The 12731-nt window shown below is 38.3% G+C and overlaps 1 protein-coding gene across 1 annotated transcript; it reads right to left on the bottom strand.

Moving 5' to 3' along the window:
- Positions 1-738: 738 nt before the first annotated feature.
- On the bottom strand, positions 739-8883 carry LOC108969200 (guanine nucleotide-binding protein G(f) subunit alpha). Its single transcript, XM_018933736.1, has 5 exons — positions 8476-8883; positions 4280-4483; positions 3548-3716; positions 1967-2064; positions 739-1868 (listed from the first exon to the last, which is right to left on the bottom strand). Exons 1-5 carry the CDS (start codon positions 8484-8486, stop codon positions 1175-1177), a joined length of 1176 nt encoding a protein of 391 aa, XP_018789281.1. The 5' UTR covers positions 8487-8883; the 3' UTR covers positions 739-1174.
- Between the last annotated feature and the right edge of the window lie 3848 nt (positions 8884-12731).

Below are 12731 nucleotides of genomic sequence, written 5' to 3'. Positions count from 1 at the left end.
GATAGTACTCGGCGACGGAGTCGCACCGAATTGCGCCCCTTTATGTTTATGACCACTGTAGTCTCAGGTCGTTAGGTAGTCGAGGTCATCAACCAACTGGGCAGTAGCACCTTCTCAATTAAGGGACCGGAGGATCTTTGGCGACCCAGAGGATAGTTAGTTTTAGATCGGAGGTCGTGAGCTGCTTGAGCCATGTGCAAAAGAATCGTTTCTGGCCAGAAAAGCGCTTTATTTGTTCTTCAAAATATTCTCCATTAAGATGCTTTTGCATGCGTTTGAAACAGTTTCCGAAACATTTTAGACACTCTGATTATGATATCTCCAAAACATACGATCTGACGCTTCTTAGGGCAATTTCAAAAAATTTCAAATTCAATTTATTTCAAACGTTCTAAGTACATATGTATATATGCCATCAGAAATTTCAAAATATACTATAAAGTTGTGAGCTGCCAAATTACAATACCAGGGTTGCCAAATCTCGAAATATAAAGAGCAAATTGCGTATTACTAAGTACTGGTATTTCGTCTCATAACTAAACATTTGGCCTGCTTTTGTATTGAATTCAATATCATATCATCAAATATTCCGCTTTCAAATTGAAATATTATTGCTACTGCCAACTTATCTCTATAGTCTTATTGGAACCAACAGCATAAAGGACAAATAAGCCCACCAAATATTATAATTCCCGACACAAAATTTTACACAAAAGATACAATTTGTCTTTTCAAGTAATAATTTATTTTTATTTTTTCAAAACTCTAAAAGTCGTTTTAATGCTTTTACAAACTTTGGCGAAAACGCAAAAATCGAACGAGTTTAAAACCCGGTTTTTTTGCACACACTGTTTCATTACTCACAGTTATTTATGCTATTAATCATAAGTTATTACAAATTTCGGTAGAAAAATCAATTTTTAAAACTAATAGTGGTACTTATAATAAATATTCCTATTAAAATCACAGTTACAGAATAGGAATTCACTAAATTCTGGCGCTTATTCAAAAATGCAAAGATTCGGCACGGACCTAACATATTTACAATAATCAAAATACTATGCTTTCGTTAACTACACTCTGTACTTAACTACTTAGAAACTCGCACTACGACTATGTTAATTATTATATTTTCGTTTCACGAACTCGCATTCGTGCTAAATGTACAGTCTCATCATAGCAGCCCCATCAATTTCATGTTCTGATGCAGAATCATCTGATGTACATCGTTGAAGACCTTCCGCACGCAACTCGTGTCGGTGGCGACGGTAAAATGATAGTAGCATTCTCGCCTCGAGTAGTCAATGTTATTTCGAGAATTACGCTTGAATGGCTCACGCGTGATATCGATCAGCTTTTGCTGTATGAAGCGCTTCGTCCAATCCGACTCATCGAAGTAGTTGCCTTCTTGTGGGGAATTGCAGAAATCCTCAAAGTCTGGAAAGTAATCGACGATGTGCTTGCCGGCGCGTATCTTGCGCTCCATTACGTCCTGCTTATTCAGGAAGACTATGAAGCCGGCAGAGGCGAGGAAGCGATTTTGCCATACGCTCCGAAACAGATTGAGCGCCTCTTGCAGACGATTCTGACGCGGGTCCTCGCCCAGGCTCTGATCGAAGTCACCGCAGGAAATGAGAAAGAGCACCGCTTGAATACCCTCGAAGACTTGTATCCATTTGTTGCGTTGGTCGCGCTGACCGCCCACATCGTACATGCGAAACTCTTGCACGCCGCCGCCCATGGTGCGTGGCACTTTCACCTTGAACGTGATCTGATGTATGCCGGTGGTGATCTTGCGACTGTGCAGTATGTCCTCGGTGGATGGTATGTATTCGGGGTCGGAGATGCGTTCGAAATTGTCAAGGAAGCTAAAAAAGAAAAAGTTGTTCATTAGTAATCTTTTGTAAGGTGTAATTAATCACATGTGGTGATCACTAATAAATATCAGTACATATTGGTAACTTACTATTTCGTGCTGTCCAGCAGTGGAATCTCATTGGAGCGTTCGAAACACGTCCGAATGCCAACATCATTCCACAAAGTTATGATGTGATCGCAATATTCCTGTAATGGAAAGAGAAAAAAATGTTTAAATACACGTTTTGAATTGATTTTGTAATTTTTTATTGCACAATTATATGTTTACACTACCGTTATCTAAGTTCAATAAGAAACCAATTTCTTCGCAGCAAAAAAAAAACTGGTTGTCGATGGGTTAAGAACACTTAGCTTAACGGAATGTTTCAAATGAATTCAGCTAACAGCACAACATAGCCCTGCCTCTACTCCTTATGCCCCTAACCTCTACTAAGCAGGTGCTTGGAAAATCTTGCAAGTATATCTATTCTGATAAGCCTATCTATTAGCACGACCGCAATACGTGCAGAACTTGCGCTGCCATGAATCATAAGTTTATTTAATGTAGACTTTTAGTTTTGTCGTTTTCAATAAGCAATTTTCTTAGTAAAACAATAAGGAAAGCAGCATCTAAGATGGAATTAATGAAACCCGATAACGTCACCAAATCTCTCTACATACACATTTCTCTCAGCTCTCATAATAAATACGTTAAAGGACAACTCGTAACTCATTTCACTTCGTGTTCCCGTTTTATCTCTTTTCTTTTCAACCAAAAAATGTTAATATTTTTGAAATATTATTTACCCACACTGGAAATGTGGGTATTTCCTAATTTTTTCGGTGCAAACGTTTAATATTATAAATCTCACAAACTAATCATTACTTTATCAGTCATAAAAATCCATTTTTTATATTAAAAAGTCTGGCACTGTGTTTGGAAAGTGTTGATAAGAAAGCAACACATGGCTCTCCGCGTAGAACTATGGAGCAAAACTATGGAATTTAGACTTGTCATAAAGATAAACATAACCATGATTTTGTGTTACTAAAAGCGGTTCCATTTGCGAATCTGTTTCGAAAATTGTTTACATGGATAATCATACAAGGAATATGAAATATAACGCTCTTCACTGGTATATATATAATATATCTAAGTATTTAATATTTATTTTGCTTTCTTTTCTTTTTTCCTACTATTTTTAATAATTATACATTGTGGTGTTCTGAAAATGAAACACTGTGTGCAAAATTTGTTTGTATTTGTTTTGTGCAGTTCTGGCCACATCACAATCAATATAATCTAAGAGCCCAAGTGCCTACTCTGCGATTATATTTGACGTAAATTTAATGTAAACATACACACATGTGTTTATCTACATATGAACAACTTCTCACCTTAAATGCCAGTAAAGTCCGGCAGAGATATGAAAATTACTTTTATAACAAATGCCAAATTCATTAATGAAGTCGGAAAATATGAATGAATTGTACTATAACTTAAACAAAATTTAGAAAATTTTAAGCAGTAACCTCAAATTGGAGCTTGTTACTCAATAATCTGATACTCGCCTCAAAAATGTATGTAGAACACCGAAAAAACGCTCGAAGTCATATGAATTCTAAGTTGTGTCTTTCATAAAAACTTAATTTGACTTTGAAAATCACAATTATTAGTTTCAAAACCCACCTCATTCATGTATTCTGGCGCTTGATCGCCCATTGAGAGTATATACTCTGCGCACTTTCTACTCGCTATGCTCTGATACTGGATACCCAATATTGACATATGCTGCACCAGCTGATAGATGGATTCGTGGATGTTTTGGTATATTTCGGGAATTTTGTCACAGCGTTCCCTGTAATGAGAAAATAATATAAATAGATTTAAGTATATATATATGAAAGTTAATGTAAGAAAATGATCGAGAGAGAAATTCCATATAAATCTAAAACTAGAAAATGAACCTAAAAATCCACTACATTTATAAGAAAACTGTGTAGAACACTGTGTTTTTTATTTTTTTGGAAAGTTTCTTATATCACTTGACAGTAATAATATTATGTAGTATATTTAACTTAGATTTAGTGTTCATCGCAGATAAAATCTTAACTTTCTTCACTGAGTGATTTACGGAATGCTGCTTTTCTGATTCTGCGATTAGTGTCGCTGAGTTGTAAAAAAAAAGTTATGGCTCTCTCGCAGACACACCTCTTTTCTAACATTCTGAGTTTCAACCTGCCTTGCGGAGGCACATAACTAGCGGTCTGATGAAAGAACTTCGACTACTGTCATCAGCTGTTGGACGCATTTACGGTCAGTGCAATAAGCTTCCATAATAATTTCATTTAAAATACATACTTCTTCTAGCTTAACGCTTAGGTGAGCTTTCGCTCTCATTATCGCTCATATGCTACTTACTCGTCTGTGTATCCATTTATGTGCAGAATGCGCATTTGTTTGATGATCGTCGTCTTGCCGGACTCGGCTGTGCCCAGCAGCAAAATTTTCACGGCCTCACGAAACGATTTGCGCACCTCGGTGAACTGCTGCTCCACATCCTGTGGCGTTGTGTGGAACTCGTCCGGCACTTGCGGCTTCGTATGACGTAAACAACGTAAGAGTCTATAAATAAAAGAAATGATAGCAAATAAGTACACATGAAATTGTGCGACTTCGCCGAAAATAAACGAAAGCATGAACAGAGTTAGCGCAGAGCTAACGCTTCCACACGCGCATTATTTGTCAGTTAGACCAATTCAAATATTTACAAAGGGGTTTACTTTAGTCGACTTGCTACCGCTAATTCGTAAATGCTTCGCGGAATTCGAGATTAGTAATAACACCGGTTCCGGGTATTCATTACTCGAAACAAAACAAAAAGTGATTTCCAAAAAACAGCCGAATATAACACGCATTAATTAATTGGCAAATGTAAGTGGTTGGCGTGTGATAAATTGCTTTGCGCCATGATGATAGTGGGTGGTTTCCGCTTGCTTCCAAAAATGTACATTTTACGTTTCGTTAATTGAAAAATAATTAGTAAATATAATGGCTGTGTGATTAACATTACTTAATGAAATGGTGTACTTTCTGGCTTGTTACGTTAATTGCTTCGACGAAGCGACAATTGCTGAGCTCATATGTAAACAGTATCACTTTTCGATCTATTTTTATTATATTTCTGTATTTCGGTAGTTTGGGATTCTTTTTTGAGGCGTACGATCTTCATTTAAACCCTATTATATTGCGAACTCAGTCTGATTAATCCCTCTGCCACTGCGCGACTTTTATGGCATAAATCATGATAAAACCGCATGTGTGAGGGTCTAACGGAAAGTGCTATTTACTTTTATCAGCTTTCAGACACATGTCAGAGTTGCTGCCTACTCGCGCCAAGTATGATTCAGCGCCTATTATTCAACTCATCAGTCTAGTTAATTGATATCACGCCGACGGTTTTTGAATCCATTATAAGCGCCTGAGATCAGCAAAAGTTATATGAGTTATGATAACGTTGCAGGTAACGTTTTAGGTAACGGTTTGGGTAACGGTTTGAGAAACGATTTGGGTAAGTTTTCGGGTAAAGTTTCAAGTAACGTTTCGGTAACGTTTTGAGTAACACTTCAGTTAACGTTTCCAGTAATCTTTCGGGTAACGTTTACCTTAACGTTTCACGAAAAGTTTCAGATAACGTTTCGAGTCACATTTCGGATAATATTTCGGGTAAAATTTCGAATACAGTCCTCATTTTGTCATACTCATGCTGATTAATTTTTTATCTCGAATATCTATATTACTGTTGAGTATTATAAAGTCACCACTGAGTACAAATTAATTTGCTTATGTGGGGGAAATGATGGTTACTCATTTCTTAATGAATGAATGATTTTTTTAAACTACTCAATTTGATTGAAAGCAGTTGTAAAAAACTGTCGAAAAGTTCCTAACATTTGGTTTGCGCACCCTTTTTAGATAAGAAACCGACAATAAACGTTGAACTTTCGCATAGAAATTGAAAAAAGCGAACCCTTCTGATACAAAGAATGTACTCACACTGGGAGTATGTGTGATATGTACATATGTTTGTATACATATACATGTACACTCTCCTTTACTGAATTTTAATTCAACGAAAAACAATAATAGCACAATTCATTGCACACTTTGCACCCAAGGTCTGTCATCAAAATTTCCTAGCTTCATATCTCAACAATTCGATTTCGTTTCCAACAACAATAAATACCAACGCATACTTAATTTTTTATCACATAATTAAACAGAGTTTAGTTGTAAATCAGTCATTCATAAAGAACCCACTCACACACACGCAACACAACACATACAAATGCAAAATCAACTACCAAGCGACTAATTTAAGTTTATAACTTTACGACGCACAAACAACACACACACATATAAGTATAAACTCGTATATCAGTGTGTCCACATAGCGGCCAGTTATTTACGGATATTGACGCCCTCAAATCCCTGCGTATGGGCGCGCCGCTTGAGCGCTGCGCTGCTATTTACGATACCTTAATTATACAATTAACTGAAATGATTAGTCAGATATGATATGTGGATGCGCGGGCGTATGATAAAGCATGCTAGTATACAGTTAGGCGCATAATCATTTGCGCCACCCACGCACAACCCAACATTATTTCGGCCAGAAGCTTGCTGGTAATTGAAATCATTTTGTTTATATCATGAAACATAAATAGTACTTCATATGAGCACCGATAATGTAAATACTATGCATCCATCACTGCCTGGGCCGCTGATCACTGTGGAGAACGTGACTAAAACATTTTCGCTTTTATCGCTTTTCCTTCTGATTTTATTAGATAAAAAGTGAAGTGTTTGTGCGAGCTCCGGTTTTCCCTTTTCAAGTGGGTTTTTCTCTTGCTTTCCTACATTTATGGATGTTTTTCATCGTTTTGTCTGATGCATAGTTTAGTTATTTATTTCAATGTATACCAGATTCAATATTGAACAATATCTGGTATCATCGGAGCTTCGGTTCTTTCTTTGATGTTCTATACAGTTAGAATTTTGAAAATATCGATTTATTTCTTTTATCCTCTTAAAGTACATATGTTTGAGAATACTCACAGAATATTTCATATTGTACCGGTGAATCTTTTCGAAGTTACACGCAAATACAGAATACTTGGAAGCACAAGGCCAAACTTTAAACGCGTTTTTCTTAAAATTATGTTTTCGGTGACCAACATTACTCTAAGCCGGCTAAAACGATTAGTCTTAAAATTTAACACGAGCGTCCTTAATATATTTTTTAGTAATTAATTGAAGTTTTTTTCTCACCGACATTTTTTTTTTAAACAATTGAAGGCCGAAGGAAATTTTGTACAAAATCGATGTTTTTTTTTGAAAAAAACCGATAACTTTTCAAAAAGTTTTATTTTGCGTATTAAATCGATTAATTACTTTAATTTTACGAAATATGTGGGTATTTAAATTTCAGAGATCCAGTTCAAAGATAAAGTGGTTACCGCAAGCCGTCGTTTGAGAGAAGCTTCCGGAGATCAGCTATAGATCCGTTGCAAATAAATATTTTTACTAATACTAAGCTTAAAATACAGTAGATCAATAAATGTAAAAGTTTTCTCAGAAAAAAATCTGGAAAATGCGCTTTTTAGACTTATAACTGTATATAACCCCTGTTTACTGTTTTTCAGTAAGAGAGAATCTATAACCGAATAGCTAACAGTAAATTTTTGAAATTGCGCATGATTAAAAATGTCTTAAATTTGTGAAATAAAAAACCACTTAATCTGGTAAAAACGCTTACGGCGATGGTCGAAGGCCTGGAAAAGGCTGAAATATATTGCGGAAATGAAAGCTTGAAATTTTATTGAGTCTCACACCTCAAATTCGCCGCCACCCATATGCCACTTGAACACAGACGCAGTTTGAAAACGCAATACAATGAGTGAGATCTATATAATTTTGAACAAGCCATTTCCCTGATGGCATATTATATTGGTAAGGTCAAAGTAAAAGTAAAAAAATGGCGTTTACTGATGGAGCTTCAAATAGATATGCTTGCAGGGTGTCACTTGGCCGATATGCACCACTAAAGTAGTTCAACTACTAACTCTAAATTGAGTTCCCTGCAAAAGACGCATTTGCTGAAATTCACAAAAAAAAAACAAATACTTTGTTCTAATCTACTTCTAGCATTACTGGGCACTTTAAGCTTGCACCAGCTGGAAAACACCAACCCACTGTGTAGTCTACCCAAACTTGTTTGTGTTGTGCTGTATTTACAGTTGAGGCGCATAACTTCCCTTCATAAATTAATCAATCACCGAGTCAATGGTCACTTGGCTGGCAATAGCCGCTTGCCAAGTCAATAAAAAAGAATCTTAACTTTCAATGTTTTATGGCTTAGTAACGATCACACACACACGCGCACACTTCTGTACACATGTACGCAGTAGAACGGTAAAAAATATTGACCGATAAACGTTTGTTTGCTGTTTAACTCACTGGTGTGCCAACAATGCTGCAAGCACACTTGTTTGTGTGTGTGTGTGTATGTGTGTGTTGGCTTTAATTGCTTGTAAGCGCGTAAATCTTCAACTCACCTTAGCTTCATTTTGGCCAACGTTGTTGTAAATTTTTGGGTGTCAGCAAATCTTGATAAAAAGAATATTCGAAAGCACTTGTATGAGTGTGTGTGTGTGTGTACAAGCAGTCCTTCACACTCAGCTTATTAGCACTAACTTGATTCGGCTTTTTATTGCCACACTTCTTTATGATAAATGTTGGAATGTTTTTGCACAATTGTTTTTCTTTTAGTTTTAGTTTTAGTTTTTTTTTTTTTCTTTGTTTTTGTACACTGTTCACTCGTCGTTTCACTTTAAAACACGCACTCACGCACTGCAAGTCTTTGTCTGTGTGCTGAAAGGGAGTGTCTCTGTGTGTGTTTGTTCAGACTTTGTCTAGCGAAATTCAGCTCGGTACACTTTGGATTGCGTGTGCTAACGCTATGAAATCACTCGCCCAACTGTGGCCCGTGCTCGCCGTAACAATCTTTTAAACGACGTCGAATATCGCACGACACAGCTCACCACAGCGCGCCGTTATCGCGGGCAATTATTATTATTGTACAGAAATTGCTGCTGTCCTATCGATATCGTACAAATTGCTTGTACGCCCGTCTAATTTATGGAACACAGCAGATAAGATTATCACTTTTTCACTCTATATGCCGTAAAGCTGTTCGCCTGTCTGCCCGGAGGGTGAAGTGTGCTGCGCCTGCCCGCGCAGGCAGTTAGTAGGCGTCGAAGTGCCGTCCAGCGTTATTTTCACCGGCAGCAGCCCGCCGCGCACCTGAAGTGCCACCTAAAGCGGCGGCGCGATCGCCGTTTTGTTTCCTTTGGTTTGCCGAGTTGTCGCGGCATCTGCGCTCTCACTTGCATGTGTATGTATATATGTGTATTCATGGGTGAAATTGCTGCAATGCGACGGAAAGGAATGTTGCGCGCAACATGTGGGGGTGGGTTGGTCGGAGCCCTTATCGCTGTGCCGCTGCGCATATCCCGCGCTCAAACAGTGACCCTCCTCAAACAACGGCTGACTTTGCATATTTTGCTCGCACTTGAAGTGTTTTTAGCGTTTTTCGTTGGCTCACACACATGGGCACTGAGCTAGCGGGCCAACGGCTGCAAACATGCCGCACATTTGTGTATTGGATATAATAACAAGGGACGGCTAAAACAATTTGTAAAGAGGCAAACATGTTAATAAGTGCAGGTATGTTTGTGCCTGCTTCTGCCGATAAGGGCGCAAACAGTTGAATGATTTTCGCAAAATAACTCATAACACTTAAGCACGGTGGCSCTCCTGCAACATCAACAACAACAAGAAGGGACACTTTTCCCCTAGCTGTTGATAGCAAGCCCAAATCAGAGATCACAAATTAAAATATGTCTAGCCTTTTAACGAGCAATTTGATGGGGAAACGATCCATTTGAATCGTCATTGTAGGGGAAGTGTTCCACTTTTTATGGTTTTAGTAGCGTGGACCCCACTCAACTCCGGATTTTATAGGTTGACAAAGCGCTTTGACGTCAATGCAATTCAGCTTAGGGTTTTTTATTTCAAGGGAAAGGGAAGCAGGAGGATGGAGTCATGTGTATAAGTTCACGCAAGTGAGGAAAGTTTTCTGATCGCCATTCACGTGGGAGTGGCCAGAAACGATTCTTTTACATATGACTCAAGCAGCTCACGACTTCCGGTCCTTGACCAAGTATCCTCTGGGTAGCCTAAGAACATCCGTTTGAAGGTGAGCTAAAGTGAGAAGGCGAAACATTCCCTGCATAGGGTTGTGCGCTGGGTTTGGGACCCGCCACAAAAAAAAACCACCCCAATGAAAACGTAACAACAGCCTCGTATGAGAGACCCCACTTTTGATGGAAGAAACGACTGGCGCGCTGTTGTTAACTCGGCTATAATCGCGTAAGCGGTGACTACGCCAATCAAGAAGAAGAAGAAAGGGAACTCTGAGGTGCAAAACAAATCTCGAAAAGGCAAGAAACCATCAGGAAGGAAGCGTTGAGATATTTTTACCTAGTCTTACTATATTTAGCTTCAACAACTAGTATGGTCGGTAAAAATCCTCGAAGTTATATATACGTCGCTGCTGGCACTATCATAGCTTGGCAACTGTACTAGTCTCTAGAGTAGGTCTTGGTGAGCGAGCGGGCGGCGTCCAACTAAGGAAAAGGAACATAGTTCGCTTTCTGGTAACAAGCTTTGCATATATCGCTGAGAGTGGGGGTGCATATCTACGTGTGTCATTGTTAACGCGGTAACTGGTGGTAGGAATAAAATGCTAGGAATAAAGATTTCCCAAAAATAAAAACTAAAAATTCATGATGAAAAGGAGGAAAGCAGGGTGAGATGTCAGCCCAAACGTCGGTGAAAGAAATCGCTGCTACAATCGGCAAGCACAGTGAGTTTACTTGCTCTCTGATGTGACGGAAACACTATACAGTGATTGCAGTACTACCGCCAAACCCACTTTGCCAAGAAGAGATGCTACAGTCCGTGAAGACTTAGACCTCGAAAACATAATAGAGGAAGAAGCTAAAGGTGCTATGTCGGTATTATAGACTAGACCAAAGGCAAAACTCAGTAAGGAGGGGTTGAAAACAAAAGCAACCTTCAAAGCAGCGTTAATAGTCCAGGAAGATCAACCAGGCGCTAGAGAAAGTGGAATTGTTGACTTGGCCTACATCGGAAATGGATAAAAGTCGAGCATATTATCCATTGTAATTCACATACTCGAATTGCAAACGAAGGAGTTGCAGCCGAAAGGCAGAGGTTGATAGGCAAATGTTAAACTCGATGAAGATTCGCTGGGTACCGGAAAGTGGTTTCATGATTACTGGCTTCCAGGCCATAAGGGAGTTCCGGGAAAGAAAACTGCTGACGAGATTGGCAAAATTGCAATCCGTCTGGCTACTGAACAAGTTTAGGAAATATGACCTCATTAACGAAGTCGTTTTATATAAAGAATCGATCTTTTGCTCACACATAAAATTTTCTCTTCTAATCTACACATACTTAGGTACTTTAACGGCACAACAACACCAACGGTTTAGCACTTGTAAAGCGGAAATTTCGTGTGATTTAATATTTATGCCCCATTTATTGATTTCACTTCCTATTTGATGATTGCACACTTTGGTATTTCAGTTATTTCAAACAAACACTTCAATTCCATTCGCATTAACCTCAACAAAAACAACAAGAGCAACAACAACAACTAAAAAATGTCCAACTTGTTTATGTTTTGACAACTTATCCGAGGCACATGTCACTCTGTTTGTACGCAACTAAAGAGCATGCAAGTAAATATGTATTATTGACATTAAGAACGTAAACAACAACAGCTCGTTGGTTGTCATGTTGTAAACGCCCTCCGACCACTGCGCATTCGACATTCGGCCCCACTTGACGTTCGCACCTCAGCCCAACTCCCACAAAAAACCAAAAAACCGAGCACTCTCTTCAATATTGCATTTTAACTCCGTCCGTAAGGCAATACGCCGGGTCGGACGCCGATGCAATGCGACTCTGCGCTAAGCGCATGTTAATGCTCTAATTGGCAGGTGATAAATTACTTCATGGCACGATGTATGTACTATATATGGCATACCATATACTATGTACATGTGTGTGTGTGTTTGTTGACATGTAAACTTGTTGAAACATTAATTAATATATAACATTGAATAATTATTTTGCGCTCGATTGTTAGGTTGCTAACTGTAAATGTAAGCAAATTCTAGAAACCAAAAATAAAAGTACAACAGTTACAAAAATATTCCTGATAATTACTATACGAAATGTCGCATATTACATCGTAAACACCAGGTGAACCAAAATAAGCTTGTGCTGAGAGTTGTTGTGACATTGAGTGCACTTTTCTCTTAAACTATTTTAGCTTTTGAGCTCCAGCCATGATTTTTTCTTATTCAAAGTGTTCCCCACCGCATGTAAAACACTTATGGCAACGATTTTCCAGTCCTCGAAACACTACTAGCACTTTTTGGCCTCCAGCTCCTTCGGCGAATTTGTTTTTTTATCTTTCTGATGGACTGAAGACGGCTTTCACGGGGCGGAATTTTAATTTGAAGAACAAGAAAAAAAAGAGCCACATCTGGAGAATGTGTTGGTTGACCAATGGTATTCGTTGCTTTTTATACTCTCGCAACAATGTTGCTAAAGAGAGTATTATAGTTTTGTTCACATAACGGTTGTTTGTAAGTCCTAAAACTAAAAGAGTCATATATAGGGTTATATATACCAAAATGATCAGGGTGACGAGTAG

The sequence above is a fragment of the Bactrocera latifrons genome, unplaced genomic scaffold (assembly GCF_001853355.1).
Source record: "Bactrocera latifrons isolate USDA-ARS-PBARC rearing strain unplaced genomic scaffold, ASM185335v1 scaffold_243, whole genome shotgun sequence".
Classification (NCBI taxonomy): Eukaryota; Metazoa; Arthropoda; class Insecta; order Diptera; family Tephritidae; genus Bactrocera; species Bactrocera latifrons.
Note: the sequence above shows the minus strand (reverse complement) of the source record. Positions and strands in the feature narration are given on the sequence as shown.

Excerpts from the sequence above, each read along its gene's own strand:
- LOC108969200 (XM_018933736.1), bottom strand. Across the intron at positions 3,717-4,279 it reads ATAAATGGATACACAGACGA|GGAACGCTGTGACAAAATTC; the intron begins GTAAGTAGCATA and ends TTCTCATTACAG. Across the intron at positions 1,869-1,966 it reads CTGCTGGACAGCACGAAATA|CTTCCTTGACAATTTCGAAC; the intron begins GTAAGTTACCAA and ends TTTCTTTTTTAG.